Source organism: Mus caroli, chromosome 1, assembly GCF_900094665.2.
Source record: "Mus caroli chromosome 1, CAROLI_EIJ_v1.1, whole genome shotgun sequence".
Taxonomy (NCBI): domain Eukaryota; kingdom Metazoa; phylum Chordata; class Mammalia; order Rodentia; family Muridae; genus Mus; species Mus caroli.
In genome coordinates, this window is record NC_034570.1 from 60544458 (window position 1) to 60563329 (window position 18872).

Sequence of the window (18872 nt, forward strand, 5' to 3'; positions counted from 1 at the left end):
GAACACTGACAAATAGGCATGGAATAGAGAGCTTGCTTGGGCTTTTTCCTGCCCTGTAAGATAAAAGTTTATTAATACTTATTTTTATTTTAGCTTACGAAAGGTTTGTGCATTTAATCAAATCACACAATACAAGGCATATAGAAATAACTTTAATTAAAAAAAACTATGTAGAAGGTTATAATATCAGTCATGACAAAGATTTGAAATTATTTGTTGGGACAACTTGTATTTTTCTGGCTTTTGTTATTCTTTTTCTTTAAAAATAAATGTACAGTAAAACTATAAGCAAAAGTTTGTAAGTATTGAATTTAAATGGTTCCCCACCCCCCTTCTGCAGGGATCAGTTTAATTTCTAATCCTCAACAAAACCTTATGTATCTAATCCCATAGAGTCCCAGCTCAGTGGCCAGGATTTTCAGTAGTATGGGAACTACAAATTGAGTAACCTTTCTTTGCATAACAAAAAGTGGTTGATACAAATTGTCCTTAACTTTCATCTAGGAAAAAAAAAATGGTATGGCTTCAAAAAGAATTTTCCTTAATGTACACTCCTCAGTATTCTATATTAAAGTTTTGGTCTTGGAAAACTTGAATTCTTGATCTAGGATGCCTGTAAGCATAGGTATTTATGTAAGCTGTGGTAAGGAAAAACCAAATTAGAAGCTTCTAGCTGTTCATTAGCTAGAATTACAACCATATTATTATTTGTATGCTGTTTTACATTTTAAATTGCTGTCATGAAGAGGTACATAAAGCAAGTAGAACTCGGTGAATTTCCAACGACAATAGTTTTTAAATGTATCAATATATTAAACTCTTAAGTTGCTTCTCTTAATTCTGTTAGGAGTAAGCAGAAAGCCTGTGGTTAGTTCAGGAGAGAACAGTGATTTCAAATAAACGAATATTGCGATATCTAATATAAGAATTTCCATAAATAACTTATATTGGTTAAGCAATGTTTAGAATAAAAGAAAAAACAACTCCCTCTCCACAGTCAAAGCTTTCAGGTGTCTGCTATAAGTCAGCACCTGTGCTAGGTATTCATGGCAACTTATATTGCATAGAATAAATCATACATGCAGTTTTAAGACTACATATGTGTGCACTGTATGTGTATATATTCTGTATACACACTAGCATATTCTCATATTATTGAGGCAATTTTAGTGAACTGCCATGAGAATAGAAACAAAGAATAGTTGTCGTTTGATGCAAATCAACAGTACTCTCAGGGAGGGGCTCGTACCTCACAAATGCCCCGAGGTGTGATTTGTCATCAAATTGCAGCAGTTAATATCTTAGTGCTTGTGATTCGTATTATTGGCAAACACAAGTTACTAGCATTTGTGTAGGTGAGAAGCTAGCTACTTCTGTGATTCAGGAAGAAAAAGAAGACTTCTGGCATGTTCCCTGAACAGTGAAAGATGGATACATGTGGGACTTCCTCCTGTTCTGGAACCTTGACCAGAGGAGGTGGGGATCCAGCAGAGAGGGTTGTAGGTTTTTTCCTCTTTTCCTTTCAGTTACATATTTTTCTTAATACGTTCCCTGTCACCTATTTCTTTTAACATTAGTAACTCCTATACCAAAGCTTTTATATTCTTCCATCCCATCTAACTGCATCTTTGGAGGGTGGCCACTCTCGGGTGTAGTGCTACAGAAGGCTTCATCGTGGGAGGCTGTGCTTGCCCCCCCAGTCTGATCCTTTCTTTCATCTTGGCACAATAAGGCTGCTGTATCCTCATCCTTCAGTGGAAATGCTCGCCGCTCCCACCGCAAAGACTGAAAGGAAAAACATTTTCAGTTAAGTTTCACCTAATTTAATTATTAAGGAATCTATCATGTCAGTTTTTATAGTTATTCTTCTAGTATATAAGTTCAAGTTTTTGTTTTCCTCTTATGTCCATATGGATATCCTGAGAATTTCCTGACTTTAGGAATTGTTTCTTCATTTTGCTTCTGCTAGGAAGAGAAAATACTGCCACAGAATACTTGTTTCTGTTCAATGTAAGGATATCTGAGCAAAGCCTTGTATGGTGGGCTGTACTTCCTTTCTACCTCATTGTTATTACAGATACACATTGACTCTTTCTTCCTGATTTTCTACAACTTGGATATCCATTTCTAAAGTTCCACTCTATATTTGATCTAGTGCAAGTGGGAAAGCTGCATGAACTTTGTACAGTGCTAGGATACTTTCTAAAGTAGGACTGAATTTGTGTGGAACTCGTTAGAAGCAGAAAAACAGTAATGGTGTTTACTGTGCACCGAGTGTGAGTCTCCAGTGGAAAGATTTGTTCTTTAAAGCAAGGTGATAGAATCTCCATTGCCTAACAGTTACGTACATAGGTAGATGAAAGTTGTTACTGATATACTATGCCTCCAAAACTTAAATAAAAAGAAATTGTTAATATAATGGGACTAGGGCATTCCACTATAGGCCTTCCTGAACATAGTAGCCTGAACATCTCATTGACATTGATCTGTAATGAAGCCCTTTACAGCTAACAATTTCTACACATAAGTGAAATAAAGTGAAAAGGCAATTAAAAGAAAACAGTCAAATAACTCAGGCTTACCTTGTCTTCTTGACCATCATTTAAAGAAAGGGAGTCCTGAGCACACAGACTGTGGCTTTCTGCTGGGACTTCAGAAGGACTCTCTGCAGTACCGTGCTGAGCACTGCCAAGTTCACTTGAGTGTTCCTTCAGCACCAAGTCCTGCCCTTCCACAGTTTTACTGTAAGCTCTAGCAGGGAAATAAATGAATACAGGGTATCACCAGGTCAGTACTGCTTTTTTCTCAGCATTTCTACCCACAGTCATCTGAGGATCTTCCCAGTGTTGTCATTAGGAAAGGTTTTATCCAAGGTTTAAACCCAGTGCTTCATGGTCACTAAGCATCCTATCACATTTGTTACTTGGTTTTTAAAAGACAGAAAGGGCCATGCACTTGACCTTTATAGTTCTGAATTCTCAAGTTAGTCTTTAATTATTTGTGTATCATACATGGAATCCTCGAGTCACATTTGCCCTCTGTATTTCTGGAAAGTTGTGTTTCCAGGATGTGTAAAAGAACAGCAATCTAGAATCTCACTTATATTAGGAGAACTCTTTCAACAAATACTTACAGTCCATCTGAGCATCTAAGCAGAGAAAGGACTTTAATGTTATTTAGCTAATTGAAAAATGTCTAAGTTAAGAAACTACTACATTTTCTATGAACTTGCTTAGTTGTGGATATATTAAAAATGTGTCAATATTTTTTGAATATTTATATACTTTTAATATATTAAAGATAATGAAATTTAACTGCAAAAACATTAGAGATATCCTCAAATAGGTAACTACTAACTGTCATATTCTCCCCGAAAGTCTACCTATGAGCTTGTTTCTGTTTTTTTAAGACAGAATTTGTCTCTTTAGCAAATGCTTTTTTTTTTTAACTTTTTTTTTTAATTTATTTATTATATGTAAGTACAGTGTAGATGTCTTCAGACACTCCAGAAGAGGGAGTCAGATCTCTTTCCAGATGGTTGTGAGCCACCATGTGGTTGCTGGGATTTGAACTCCGGACCTTCGGAAGAGCAATCGGGTGCTCTTACCCACTGAGCCATCTCACCAGCCCCAGCAAATGCTTTAACTCATTATCATCCTGCTTCAGACTCCTGAGTGTGGAACTCTGGGCATATGCTTACATCCAATATTTATATTTTTAAAAGTCCCCTGGACTTTTTGCCTTTTATACTAAAATAAAATTTCATGAAGACTTTGCATAGTATTATTTTTGAGATGTTTGCTAAAATGAATTACATAAGCTCCTGCCCTAGTGCAGCTCACCATTTAAAGGACATGGAGATGACTGGCTTTGAGGCTTTGGAGAAGAGGTCCCCATTGTACAATCTATTCTGGCCTTAAACTGGAAAGCCCCAGCCTCAGCCTCCTAATTACTGGCATATACCATCATTCCTGAATAAAATGACGTTACTTTATATAATGCTCCTGTCCTTTAATGCTAGGTAAGTAATATAAACAATAGTGATATTGTGGCTAGCAGCATGAAACTCATATATAATTTCCCAGATAATTTTTTAGTATAAGTTTGCATAAGATGATGCCACTTCACACAACAGCTGATCCTGTATCTTCTGTTTTCCTTCTCAGTGGTTTTTCTCAAGCTTTATGGCTAGCTTATGTTCATTCCTTATATATTGTGGCTTTGATGTTTTAAACTTCAAATACTTGCCTGTTATTTCTTCTGTGCCATTTGCTTTGTTCCCACAGTGACCACCTAGCTTGCTCTCTCTCTTCGTATTTTCTGTGTCTTAGGGAGAAGACGTCATCAGAAAGATCTTCTATCTGGTAAGATTTGGAAACAGAACAGGTTCAGATAGTCTCTGTGAGCAGGAAGCTGTTTACGCAGCCTGTTCTTGGCCTGTGTTTTAGAATGTACCTAGATTACAGATGGACTCACAGTGCTCTTCATTTGTCACAGTTTATGGAATGGTTTTGTTTTGTTTGGGCATTTGTTGTTTGGCGACAGGATCTTACTGTATAGCTCAAGCAAGTTTTGAATAAGTATTCTTTGTACCTTAACCTCTGGAGTGCAGAGATTGCAGGTATATGCTATCTTGCCCAATCTATAAAAAGAGAGTGTTATACTTTATTCCATTGAGCAATTATGCATTATCTTTTATGAAGTACACAGTATTCTGAGAACATGTTAATGTCAAAAAAAGTAAAACTGATTGAGGTAAATCAGTATTCAGTTACTGACTTATCTGGGGTTTTAACTGTGTAACTCTGGGGAATTTCTTTCTCCTGGAAGTGATCATTCTGACTTAGCAAGAGTGCAATGAAAAGTGAAGTGCATTAATAGTAAGATATGATACTATAGCTGAAAAACAAGACCACTGGGCAGAGAAGCACTGTGAATTCATAGAAACTCTATGTACTTTCTATAGAATTCCAATATTTACCTAAAGATAGAATCAGCTGTTACATAGTATTTCCCTTCTGTTTTTTTTTTTTCATTAGTTCTTTGAGAGTTTAGAGTTTCATACAGTGTGTTTTGATTCCTGTCATTGTTCTTAATGTAATATAATCTATACGAGTTCAGAATCTTTTACCAATAATTTCAGTATCCAAGAATCTGAAAAAGCAGCTCCTCATACAATTCACAGCCTGATCTGAAATGCTGTGGCAATTTATTCTTAGTGTTTTGGCCCAGTAGCTATATATATTTTACTATAGAAGCATTAATATTTAATTATTTGCTAGGCTTATCCTTGACTTGGTATCAGCACTGTATGTGTACCACATCGCCCTTTTGTTTGGGTTGGTTTGGAGGATACACTATGCTATATGTTACGTTTGTAGTCAAATTTACGAAGAAACTTTTAAAAAAAAAAATTACTATCCTTTAAGAAAATCTTTCTCAAATAAAAAAACATGTTGTCTTATATTTCCTTTTATATATTTAAATATTAAATGATTAAAGCTCTATAATATAGAAGGTGCAATTATCCCATTAAACATAAAGCAGCTTACCTCTTCTTTGTTTAAGTTATGCTCATCAAGGGGCTGAAGAACAACCTTCCTCCAGCTGTTGAAAATACAAAAGAATTTCAAGCAGCTTTCATTCAAATATTGCAATTTTATTTTCTATAAACAGCTAAATACATTAGGGTTTTATTTCCTCGAGATTTCGATAATTCAAATGGTTGCATTTTAATAGTTTGTCATTTTAAAGAGAAAAACAATACTTTTATAAAAAGAAAACAGATTAATCTTTATACCTTACAGTAAATAGTTTCTTCTATATAGTTGTTCTTCTATATAGTTCTAATTATGTGCTGGTTTTGAATTAACTCAGAGGTAATCTAATAAACTGGCTTGAGCAAAAATGAGAAGTCTAACGTGATTCACACTGTCTGCCAGTTTTCTTTGGTATGGAAATGTGTGTCATGCCCCTTGGAATTAGTTACTAGCTGCTTAACAACTGGCTCAGAGAATTCTCCAGTGTAGGTCAAAAATGTTGCTCGAACACTATAACTACAACATTCCTTATTGTAGAAAATGCCAACCCTGTATCTATGTAACTATAGCACCTAATAAGAATACCTGGCTTATTCCTCAGATTAAGTGTAAAGTAGTAAGTGAATTTATGGAAATAAAATGGAGATGGATGGCAGACAGAATATGGCGGATACCGGTCTCTGTGTTTATCTCCAGCATTTTCTATTTTCTAGGGCCATATTTATATGTTATATTTATAAGAGACTGCTTTCATTGTTGCTATAAAACATGGCTGCCTTCACTGCAGATGGCTACAGATCTATGCATGCATTCAAGGAACACTGTAATCTGGTTCTTCTAGCTCAGCCTTCTTGTATAAACTCTTCCAAACCTCCATGTCTGGCTAGGCCTGCCACACTTGTGTCTGTGTAACCATTTTCTTAGACATTCCCTTTCATTTTTCTATTTGATTTTTTTTTTATTGCTGAATTAGAAATAAATCAGAAACTTAATTTTGTTAACAAGCATTACTGTCTTAACAGTGTGAATACACCTACAAATATAGTTGCTTTCTTTTAATTCTTTCTAGCCAAGTATATCTCTATCACAAAAGGTAAGGACTGTTTGTTGTAGTAGTTTTTACATGGCTAAAGTACCATGCTAGTAAAATACACACAATAGATAAAATCAATTTTATCTATACTCAATAGATAAAATCTATTTTGAATGCTAATATCAATTAGTTTATTATAAAGTTTCCTTTTACCATTTTCCTTTTGTGCAAATAGGGAAGGGGGAATCATTCTGTTCTTAGTTATAACTTGACTCTGAATTTAAGTTTACTGAAGAAAGAAGAAAGGAAACATGTAAGTATACATACCGTGGAGTAAGTATTTCTTTATACTGGAGTTTCTCTAATTTGGCTGGTGCTACTAATGACATGGGAATCACAATGTTATCTATATCATAAGAGCTCTCACTTCTTAACCTCCGTCGTGCAGTATTCTGCAACACAGAATTATTGTACTAATTTACAGTAATGTTTTAGTTATTTGTGGTGATATTTCTTCATTAGTTATATAAAAGTAGTATGTAGTATATGTTTGACGTAATTTTGTAAATTCATTGTTATGAAATCTAATTATAAAATGCTAAGAAAGCCAATTTAGAGGGCTTATCTTTTGTAACCAAAGACATCTCTTTTAAAACATATGTAATACTTATTTTGTATAAAAACACATAAAATCATTTGAAAGGCCATGAAATTTGGGGAGCTCCTGAGTGACGTTGGCTGCTACAGATCTTCATGTGTGTGATCCTGGTTCCGACTCCCCATCTAAACTTTCATACCTGTCATCTCTCTATTGTCCAGGCAAAAACTGAAAATAGAGCAGTTTAAGAACAACACAAATCCATGTGCTCATTAGCAAAACTGGGTTTAGCTTTGGATGTTAGACATGGTCATAAGTTTATAGCAAAAAAGAATTTATAAATAAAAATTAATAAATTGCTAGCTTCCAAGTAAAAATGTCTTAATTACCCATGACTATTTCCTAACGAGACAGTTCTAAAATGTACTAGTAAATAAGTCTGGCATGAATTAGTGAAATAATCCAGCAGGTTTCTTACCAGCTTGTTTTCTTTAAAATTCTTTAAAACTATTTTAGATTTAAAAGCAACCTACTTGTGAGGATGGATTCTGGGTTCTTGATGTGACATTGGCATTAGAGACAGCAGTAAAATTGCAATGAGATCCTGGTTCTGAATGTTGAAAAGCAAATTCTTCAAATCTAGTTCTTTCTCCTGCTGTGGAAAGAACCCTTCAGAATGTCACATGTTAAAAACAACCACGTGTATTAGAATTATTTTCCCAAATCAGTGACAGGGAATTGAGCTTTATTTGGTTTTGTTTGCTTCATTTTAAAGACATAATCAGAAAACAGAAGAAAATATAAACAAGCATCTCAGTGATATTCTTCTAAGTCTTTCTAATTTTTGGGGACTCGTGCTTTTTGCCTAGTATGTTTTGCATTACTGTTCCTTGCGTGGTCCTTCTCTGTTGTCTTCTTCACCTCATTGTTGTTGTGTAGGCACTGTGTCATGACTGACCTTAAGTTGCTGCTGTCTGCTTTCCTTATTTTTGCCTGTCTTACTTGGTGTGAGATTTGCTCATTTGACCATCTGAGTTTTTATTTTTATTGAATTTCATTTAAATAATTTTAATAATTTCAAAAGGTCTGCGGTTTTAGTATTCATTTGATATAGCATCCAATAACTTTCATTAATGAGATTCATTTTCTCACAATATTCATTTGATACCTGCTCTTATTCATATGTATGTTTTTGTCAAGTTCTGCTTATTTTCCTACTTGGTATTCTTTATGGTATCTCTATGGTATTCTTTATGGTATTAAAATCTACATATAGAAATTGGGAATTGCCTTCCAGTTTTCTTTTATCCTAGAAGAATTTATTTATCAAGGCGATTTCTTATTAGGGGGCTGTCTAGTCTATTTTTGATCCCCCTATATCTGTGAAATTTGAACATATATACATTTTTTTAGATAATCTATATTTCACAGTCTGTTATTAAGAAATTATCATTTCCCCATGTGATCCTTGCTTGTCTGCTCTTAAGTGACAAACAAAATCTCTAGATGCATTTGAGAGCTTGTTCATTTCCTGCCACAATGTTTTTGATCAGATTGTACTGATTATAGGTCCACTATAAAAGTGAAACTACATATTCTAGAATAGTAGAGATAAGTGTAGATTCATTGTATAAAATTACAAATAGGTACATTTTAAATGTAATTATTTTCTAATAAGTTTGTCTATGTTATTGAAATAATACAACTGGGAAAGATTTGACTAATGAATATGATATTATATTCATTAGGACAATGAGCAGGAACCAAATGTACACAGATTACGTTCTCTTCAAAATATATTTTGCTGTTTTTAACAAGTATAATAACTGTCATCTCCAAAGTCTCTACAACAAATTAACTTAATATTATTAGAACAGCTCTAATTTCAAGTGTTAGGTCTTGTTCATCTTGTAAAGGTAAATAGACTCCTAGGGAGAATTGGAAAGGGTCATTGATGTTCCTTGGTTTAATCCTTGGTTTCTCAAAATCTGACATTTAATAATGTTCATAAATTCTCATCAGGGCCCTAGTCTGAGTCTAATATATCCTTGGAGACTCAATTCAGTACAAATGAAAGCTCACAGAAGGCAAGTAATCAGAAAACAGGAAAGAAATAATTGCTACAAAGTGGACCAATACCCAGCTTACAAATTCCAGAATAAGCACATGGATATAATCATGTGGACACAGGTGTGTTAGGTACGTAATGACTGGTCTGGATTATAAATTTCACAAGACAAGGGTTCTTTGAAGGACATTTTTTCTTTATTTTTAATATTTAAACTAATGGTCACACCTTCATTTTAACGTACCTAATGCTGTTTCACTTAAATGTCTTTTTTTTCTTCCCTGTAATAGTTGTACAGATGATTGTGACCTTATTTGAGGCTTACATATAGGTGAATATCCATTTCTCCACTGATTCAGAGAAGTACCTTGTACTAAAACAAATGGGAAAAAAAAAGAGGCTGTGTGAAGTTTTTGCTCTTTAACAGAGACAATGAACATGCTAATATGTTTCTATTTAAAAATGTTGAAATTCTTTATCAGTTCAAAATTACATGGAATGAAATAAAAACTCGATTACCAAAAGGGATGGTTCTTAAAGTAAAAATAAATGAAATTGTAGCATTCCCCCGAAATACTCTCATGAAATGTCCGATTTTCATCTTTATTTTTACTTATTTGTAAGTGGATAAAAAGAAGGTTCTATATTTTCAATGTCTTCAAAATCAGTGAGCATTGGTTCAGATCTGTCTGTGAATCTTGACTAAATGCCAGTTTAAATACTGAAATTGTTATCCTTAAATCTGTGAACACTTCAGCACCCAGTGAGCTTCAACATACATGGTTATGAGACATGGACTGTGAAAGCAAGAATCTTATTTCATCCCACTTTTATTTAACTGTTAAAAACCTGGATTTTAAATAATTTAAGTTGATAGCTCTGCCTCAGTTTCTTCCATATATTTATAGTAGCAGCTCTCTTGAGAATATGAGGTTTCAATTAATTATTGAAATAGGTGTCTCTCATGGAAAATGTGCCATAAATGTTAGCTTTATTATCATGAGTATTTTGCATCTGAACTTCATAGCTCAAGTATTAGTCTAGAGAGTACATTGGCTCCTTTTGGGGAACAGGGGATAAAGGTTTAGAAATGTAGAATGGAATAGAAAAAATATGAAGACTCAGATGTCAGTTATATTAGGGGCAAAATAGAAGTCACAGTCTAACAACAGTTATTGGGAATCCAAGGATAAGATAGTAGATCATCCTGCAAGTAACAGTCCACGTTCCTTAAAGACAGTTTATGCATATAGGTACACACATTTGTCAGCAAAAAGAGAATATGAATCAAAGTTTACGAAGAATCTCTGCACACGTCCTGTGGAATTTAGCAAAAGAAAAACAAAGCAAGGGAAGAGGATCGCCACAAAAATGTAATGGAAGTACAGTAAACGAGTAAGAGCATTTGAAGGAAGAACCCTGAATTTTTCCTGAATTGCTTACATTAACTTCAGATTTCAAAGAATTCATTTGAATGCCATACATTCAAATTGTTGTTGTAAGTCATGATGGTATTGATAGATAGATATACCCTAAAAGTTACAAGAAAGAAATTTAAAAGATTATTGTAAAAGACTGAGGATGAATGAAACTGGGTATATGAAAATAATGACCGGGAAAAAAATAGCAAAATTCTAAAGACATTAAAACTCCCTTCTATCCAACAAAAGGAGAGAAAGATGTTAAACAGAAGGATATGAGACGAGCAATCTTCAAGTATCTAGACAGCATCACTGACAGGAAGTTTACATCAGCGGTGCATCTTTACTGGGAGGTAGATATTATAAGCGAGTCCCATCTAACTCACCCTTTAATTATCTTCACTGCCTTATAGGTCATAGTGAGGGGAAAGAGGACAGAATAGCCTGTGTAAAGGTTGGAAACAGCTTGGTAAAAACCAGCAGGATCCAGTCTGTCTTGCTGGAGCTTAACGGTCTTCCATTACTTTCCTAAAGTGTACCTTAAAAGGATAGAGGTCACAATCAGTAATCTAAATATCACTGGCTATGATGATTGAAGGGAAATAAAAACTGGACTTTCAGTATAAGTAAGTTATTCTGTTGGAGTTAGTGTAGAAATAAAGAGATTTCAAAACAAGACGCGACGCATGAAGGAGCCTGAGCTCTGTGGTTCTGGATTGCTTGAGGTTGTGCTCCTCTTATAGGTTATGTTTTTCTTAGAGGTCATGCTTCTCTTACTCCTTGCTTCTATTCACTCTAAAAACATAAAGTTAGACAACTCTGATTCACAAAAGTCCTGAAACAATACAAAGAATTTCCATATGCCCTTTACTCCTGTACTCAGAGCCTCTTCTGCATGACACTAAGGTCTTTACATACCCACTAAGTTGTCAAGAATCAGGGAATATTACTGGCTATTATATAGACTGATTGACCACTAAATCTATGTAATCTTAATGGGTTTTAATCACAATTCCTAGGTCTTCTCCCTTACTCGTACCCTTTAACACTTGGATAAAGACAGGCCTTTCTATTGGCTGTGCTGCCATTTCCTCTTGCCTAGACTAATCATGTAGTTACTCAACTTTATAGTTTGACTTTGCCTACTTCCTCGTCTGTAGTCAACATGACTTTGTAAGTGTAAAACAGTATAATAGGACAAGGTAAAGTGCCAAAGACCTGTCTGCTTATCTCACCATTTACTCTGAGGAATACCAAGCTATCTGTACAGACTTGGAAGCACCACATTGTCTTACGTCACCACAGTATGAGTTTATTTCAATTACTTGAAGTCTTAAATAGTATATGTCAACATGTATGTAACAACTAAATGATTGTGCCAGTATCTGAATCAGCTGAGATAGGGTTGAAATACAGGGTCCTGGGTCCTATACCAAACTTGTTGAATCCGAGTCTGCATTGTACAATATTCCTCAAGTAATGTACTTGCATGTTGAGTTTTAAGAATGCTGATCTGGAATCTTCATCTCTTTTTGTAAATTCTAAAATGGCCTTCAGCATTTTTATCTAGAATTCTTCTCTGTCTATTTTTCATCCCCTTTACCTCTCTTTTTGCCTTAAGAAGAGCTATTATAGATTGTTATCATGGGTCTTTACATCTTACCCTATAAGAGTCATTCTTGTTGACTTTCTCCTTTGCAGTGTGTGTGTGTGTGTGTGTGTGAGTGAGAGAGTGAGAGAGAGAGAGAATGAGAGAGAGAGAGAGAGAGATTGATTGATTTCTGGTGCTTCATCTATGATTTTTCAGCATTTAATAGTATCTTAGCAAAAAGAACTTCCCAATGTGAAACTCTACTTTTATTTTAGGCATAGGAAGAATTGTAATGCTCATTTGAGTTGAGAATGATAGGAAATAAGAACAGGGAAAAGAAACTGACAAAACACAAAAGAATGTTGCATTGATTTGCCTAGTAGCATAGCAACATGAAACTCAAGTATATTCTAACTCATACATTTAAATTTTTCCATTACATGTGACATATGACATATCACTACATTATTGCTAGGTCCAATATCAAGTGCTGCCTAACATTTATGACCACCATTAGAAGAAACAAAATTGCCTTCTCTAATGTATATGTTCATTTTTGCATATTCCCTTTCACTCAAATATATGTACATTTTATAATCTGTACATGTCAAACATGAAATCATAATTTAAATTAGAATATAAGTGTGTAAGAATCCTTCTCTCATACCATCTCCCTCTCTTTTTCAGCTGTTACAATTATCACAAGCAAATACTGTTACAGTCTTCAGAATACCATATTTCTATATTTTAAAAAAATAATTTATTCTTAGAATTAATCTCAATGAGCAGCACTATGTCATATAGAAGTGCCTGAATATAACCTGTATTTTATAGTACTACTTATGTCACCTTAAGTATAGCTAATTGCTCCTTGCTCTAGGCATTTTGAATTCTTTTTTATTATGAAAAACTTTAAAACACAAAACAAGACTCTTTAATAATGATCTCCCATGAATTTTGCACCTCTCTTTAGCATAGGTAACTAATGAGCAACCTTTGTGCTGTAACTTTTTAAAATAAATGTAGACTTTTTGTGTCATATGCCAGCATGAATCTTTAAAAATAACGTAAAAGTATAGGCGTAGCTAAGTGACCACAATGTATTATTTAAAATGACAAAATATTAAATACACAGCAAAAACCCATGTTCATATTTGGGTTTTCTACAAAGTGTCTTTGCTAGGTTTTTAAAAAATTTTTGTACATATATAACTACCTCATCAGAATTCGAACAGATTCTTTATATTGAATATGATTTATATAAGAACATTTTTACATGGCTATAATTGTAAAAAAAATACAGATTTCTAAAATTTCATTCCATTCCATTGCAGTATTTTTTGTTTCTATCCTTAGATTCAGTTTAAGATATTTTCTAAAATTGCATATTCTAGTGTATACTTAACCAGTTAACATAATTCTGTCATATTTAAGTTGTTACTAATCTTACATGGTCACAAAATGCAGAGACTTTTCTGAATAAAGATTTATATTTACGATTAGACTAGATTTTTTAAAACAATTGAATCATAATTCAAAGTTTGCAGTTCAGTAAATATTCTCTGTAAGTACAGAAGTAGTGATTTTAGTCTTAAGAGTCTTAAATTTTAGTGCCTCCTAAATGGCCTATATCAATCCTTGGTGCTATTTTATTTTATTGTTCTTATTGTAGTAATAGAAACTATTTAAAATATTCAACTTATCAATAGCTTGACATTCACAAACTGTCTAACACAAGTCCTCAGTAAATGTTATGTTTTTGTTTTCTTTATAATTATCACCAGGCATATCTAGTTTTTCTGATTCTATATAAGGAGTCATCTCAAATTTGTTTTAATGTGCTATATTAGAACAGATCCTAGTTAGTATTGAAGTATGCTGAGTACTAATAAAAGGCGGTTACTCGGGCTGGAGAGATGGCTCAGTGGTTAAGAGCACTGACTGCTTTTCCAGAGGTCATGAGTTCAAATCCCTGCAACCACATGGTGGCTCACAACCATCTGTAATGGGATCTGATGCCCTCTTCTGGTGTGTGAAGACAGCTACAGTGTACTTACGTATAATAAATAAATAAATAAATAAATAAATAAATAAATAAATAGAAATCTTTTTTAAAAAAAAGGGTGGTTACTCAGTGCACAGCCTTTGGCTCGCTCACTCTGATTTGTATTCAAGAATAATAACCTGCCTTGGTTTAAAGTAGCTAATATAGTTTAAAGTGCCTTTAGATAGTGTCGGCATGGAAGATGTTCTTGTCATTGGCTTAAAGATTTATATGGATGATTGTTCTGTCTGCCTGTCTGGTACATATGGAGGTCAGAAAGGGCATAAAGATCCTCTAGAACTGGAGTTACAAATGGTTGTAAGCTACCATGTGGGTGCTAGGAACTGAACTCGGGTCCTCTGCAAAAACACATGCTCTAACTGCTAAACTATCTCCAGCCCCTTGTTATTTTTATTTATTGACTAAGCCTCCTTTCTACACTGTAGGAATACACAGTAAGTCTTTTTGTCTGTGTCTTAGCCTTGGGCCTTTTGTTTATATGAATTGAGTTCCTTTCGTTCAGTACCATTATACTTTAATGATTATAACTATAAGACATTTTGATACATGACACCTCCTTTTGATCTTTTAAAAATTATATTTGCTACTTTCAACATTTTTTGAGATAAGCTTCAGAATAATTTTGTGTAAAGAGACTATTTCAGCCAGGCCTTATGGCGTACACCAAGAACCACAGGATTTAAGAGGCTGAGGCAAGCTGACCAAGAAGTGAGGACAGCAGAGCTGTCTCACTCAGTCCCACTGTGGCCAGGAATAATTATTGTAGTCCAGGCTTCCCTAATTCTGGCAATCCTTCTGTCAGCCTCTTGAGTGATGGGATTGTAGGAAAAACTTACTAATATAACGCTAAAAATAGTTTCTTGCCAAGTGTAGTGAGTGGTACATGTCTTTCATCTCAGTACTAGGAAGGCAGAGGAAGGCAGAAAGGACAAGCCAGTGCAAACAGACACCCTGTCACAAAAAAATCAAGAAAAACGACAAAACCCTTTTGTGATTCTAATTAAAATTCTCTGTATACAGTGAGACACAGAAAGCAGACATTTAAGTTAGGAAGTGTTTTCTAACCACAACAGTTTATTTCTCTCCATAGAGCAACATCTTTCATGTTGTCTCTGTAAAACCACAAATTATTAAAGTTTTCTTAATGTAAACCCTTATTTATTCTAGAGACATTGTCACTGAATGAAGAATTTGTTCCTTCACATAATCTGTGTAATTACTATTGCAATTATAAAAGCTGATGGGGTTTTTTTGTTTGTTTTCTTCCTTTGCCTTCCAGAGGTCTTAACTGAATTCAGGACCTTTGAACATTGAACAACCTACAGCCTCCCCCCCAGCCCTAAAATGACTAGATTTTATTATAAAACCCACTTAACATCTATTTATTTTCCTCTGGAATTTTGCAGGTAGATATGTTTTGCCTGGAAATAATGTTTGCTTTCTTTCAATACTAAATATACAGCTTTGCAGACAGACAGAATATGCTGATTTTTTTTTCATTTCATATTGCTCCTAAGCATAGACAGTGTTCATTCCTTTTCAGAGCACTCATAAACAGTTTAATAATTTCCTTGAGGTTTTATTATATAATTTTTTATTTAAAATTATTAAAACCAACTATAATTTATTGTGATTTATGTTATGAAATAAGTGTATGAAAGGTTTTACTCAGAAAAACTCCTATATATTAGAACAGTTCTCAGATCATTTCATGATTACACCCTTCCTAATATAAGGAAGATAGACTCTATTGTGTGGTTTTTGACTAGTCTCTCTCTGGGGTTGACCTACATTTTTTTCAACAGTACAGTTGCTTTTCTGTTTGTTTTCACCTCTTCAGTGCTCTTGATGAGTTATGCACTACATTAAGATCACCAAGTCTACTATATAACACTAACTTACAGTGCACTACATATCCAAGCATTGGGATCCTTAATTTTACCATATAAGAAGGCTGTTTTCTGTTTATAGCTTTTTCTTTTTTAACTTTCGTTCATTCATTGTTTATTTTCCTCCTCCCACTCTTTCTCAAATTCTACCCTTTCCCTCCCTGCCTCACGTCCTGGGACCAAGGGCCTCAAACAGTAGGCAATCAAACATGCTTCTCTGTGTGGATGTGTGACTTATGGAAAAGTATTAACAATTAAGGATTTGCATTTATTCTTTTCTTAAATTTTATTTACTCAGAATATAAAAAAATGAACGTAGACAATGTAAAAGCATGTACAAGCACACACAGTGTATGAATGGGACATACCAGGTGGCGGTGATATGAGACAGTCACCTACAAATTGATTTTCAGCAAACTCTCCTTTCATGTCGGTCTTCTTGAATAAGGTCTCAAAATGAAGATGAAGGGGAATTTCTGAAAAAACAAAGTAAAAAATTATTTTTGGTAAACACCATTTTCCACAGCCTAGCACTAGTTTTCTTTCCTTTTTATAAATAGCACATAAGCTTAGGGAAAAAATTTACACAATAAGAATTTTGAGAAGTAAAGGTATCAGAGTACTTTCCCAAGAAGGTTAGTAAGCGTTTTTCAGAATGTTACGAGTTAGGTAACATTCTAAAGGAGCATATGAACAGTTCTGAGGTCTCCCTTTAGTGTGTAAGAGGAGTCAGTGTAAATGTAACTGTCTTCTCAGAGAAATGGTCACAAATGCACCACAAGGTTTTTACAAAAATATTTAAAATAATTAAAAATGAGTTTTATATTGTACTAGTTGTTACACAGAAACACTTCTATAAGCAGAATGCATGAAATGACAAGTTTCACATTATTTTAGGAGTATAACTAAAGCTACTTATATAAAGACTAACATCCACCAAGAAGTTCTCTTCCTTCAGACAGAGACTTATGGATATTCAGTTGAAAATGTTGGTATATTTTATACTCAAAGAGAAGCCAAGGTACAGATGAGGTGTGTATATTGAATTCATTCTTTATTGTGTGTGAGAGGGGTGAGTTTGTACAAGTGTCACAACATGGGCAAGTGAAAGTCATAGGACACCTCCCTCATGGAAGTTGGTTTTTCCTTCTGCTATGTGGGTCCCAGGATTGAACTAGGTTTGTCAGGCTGTGGAAAGTGCCTTTTACCTGTTGAGCCACCTCACATCAAGCTTCTTATTAGTCAAGAGTTTTTTTTCATTCATAAATTTAAAACCTGGGTCAATAAGATAGCTTAGAGATAAAGACACTCCCACCAAGCATGACAACATGGTAGACAGAGAAAACTGACTCCAGAGAATTGATCTCTGGCCTATACACACATGTGGCATGTTATACATCTGTAACATCGAAACACATAACAAATGAATAATAAAATAATTTTTAAAAGTATGAATAGACACATATATTTTCCCCTGAGAAACATTTTTAAGGGATCTTTGTTTTTAAACCTATTGAATGTTTTGCATGCAATACACAGAATTATTTATGAATGATTCAATCAGGAGAGACTGAAGCCGTGTCTGGGTTTCACAGAGTGAGATGAACTGCTTTCTCAACGGTTGTGATTTATTATTGTTTTTTGAGACAGTATCTCACTATAACCCTGGCTGGCCTGGAGCTTACTATTTGGGTTTAGTTAGCCTCAAATTCACAGAAATTTGCCTGCGTCTACCTCCCCAGTTCTGAGCTTAAAGGGATGCATCCCCTTGCCTGGCTCAGGGCTTTAATGACAAGTCCATGCATACATACAAAAAAGTATAATTAAAAGTCTAAGTAACATGGAATTTGATGTAAAGATGAAAAAAATTAAATGGGGAAAGAAATTAAATACTATGCTTTAAAACACTGTTCAAGCTTTTTCAAGATTTTGTCTTCCAGTTGCCTCAACATAACCTTGTTCCTCTAAAGACTTACCATGCACTAACAAAATTACCATCTGTTCTACCACCGTAAGTGTTGGGAACAGAACATAATGGAGAAAGAAGGCCTTGTTCCTATGTACCTTCCTAAAGCACCTTTTGGCCTTTTAGTAAGGTTATTTTGTTTATATATGCATATATTTTATATTTATATACTATTTTAAAACTAGAATATAATTACAATGAGGGATTTATTTATACTTCTAGCACCTTTTTAGTATCAAATATAAGTAGGTATTAAGATTTTTGTCAAATGCAAGAAGCTTTAACCTGTAAATATAAAGGAGCTGAGCTTACTAGACTAGGATGCCTTAGATCTAAAGGATATATATATAGATATATAGATGTTGATATAGATGTAGATATTGATATTATTTCAGAGTTCCAAAATTTAGAATGAGGCTATCTCATCTCTCAAAGAGAAATCAATATAAAGGATAATACGTGTGTGACTCTGGGGATCAGTTACCTCAGCTCCTGGCTCCAGGGTTCAATAGCTGAGTGATCTTGAATAGAAAAACCTCTCCAAGCTTAATATGCTCATGTGTAAGAGGAAAAGGACAACATAATGTGCTCTCATGGGGTTGTGAGAATTAAACAAAATATCCAGTGTGCTTAGTACAGATTAATAGTTCCAGGGCTACATAGTGAGGCCCTATCTCAGCAATCTCCCACAATGCAAAAAT

At 34.2% G+C, this 18872-nt stretch overlaps 1 protein-coding gene across 9 annotated transcripts in view; it reads right to left on the reverse strand.

Moving 5' to 3' along the window:
• Positions 1-132: 132 nt before the first annotated feature.
• Kansl1l (KAT8 regulatory NSL complex subunit 1 like) overlaps positions 133-18872 on the reverse strand; it is a 91715-nt gene continuing 72975 nt past the window's right edge. For 5 of the 9 annotated variants that reach the window (XM_029476682.1, XM_029476669.1, XM_029476673.1 and 2 more), the window contains exons 8-15: positions 16574-16681; positions 9484-9612; positions 7705-7826; positions 6901-7025; positions 5553-5607; positions 4249-4361; positions 2583-2751; positions 133-1785 (exon numbers count right to left, since the gene is read on the reverse strand). In XM_029476682.1, the coding sequence (XP_029332542.1) occupies positions 1555-1785; positions 2583-2751; positions 4249-4361; positions 5553-5607; positions 6901-7025; positions 7705-7826; positions 9484-9612; positions 16574-16681 (1052 nt within the window). In that variant the 3' untranslated portion in view covers positions 133-1554. The remainder of the gene's footprint in view (positions 1786-2582; positions 2752-4248; positions 4362-5552; positions 5608-6900; positions 7026-7704; positions 7827-9483; positions 9613-16573; positions 16682-18872) is intronic. The other 4 variants (XM_029476692.1, XM_029476685.1, XM_029476681.1 and 1 more) reach the window with 3 other exon arrangements.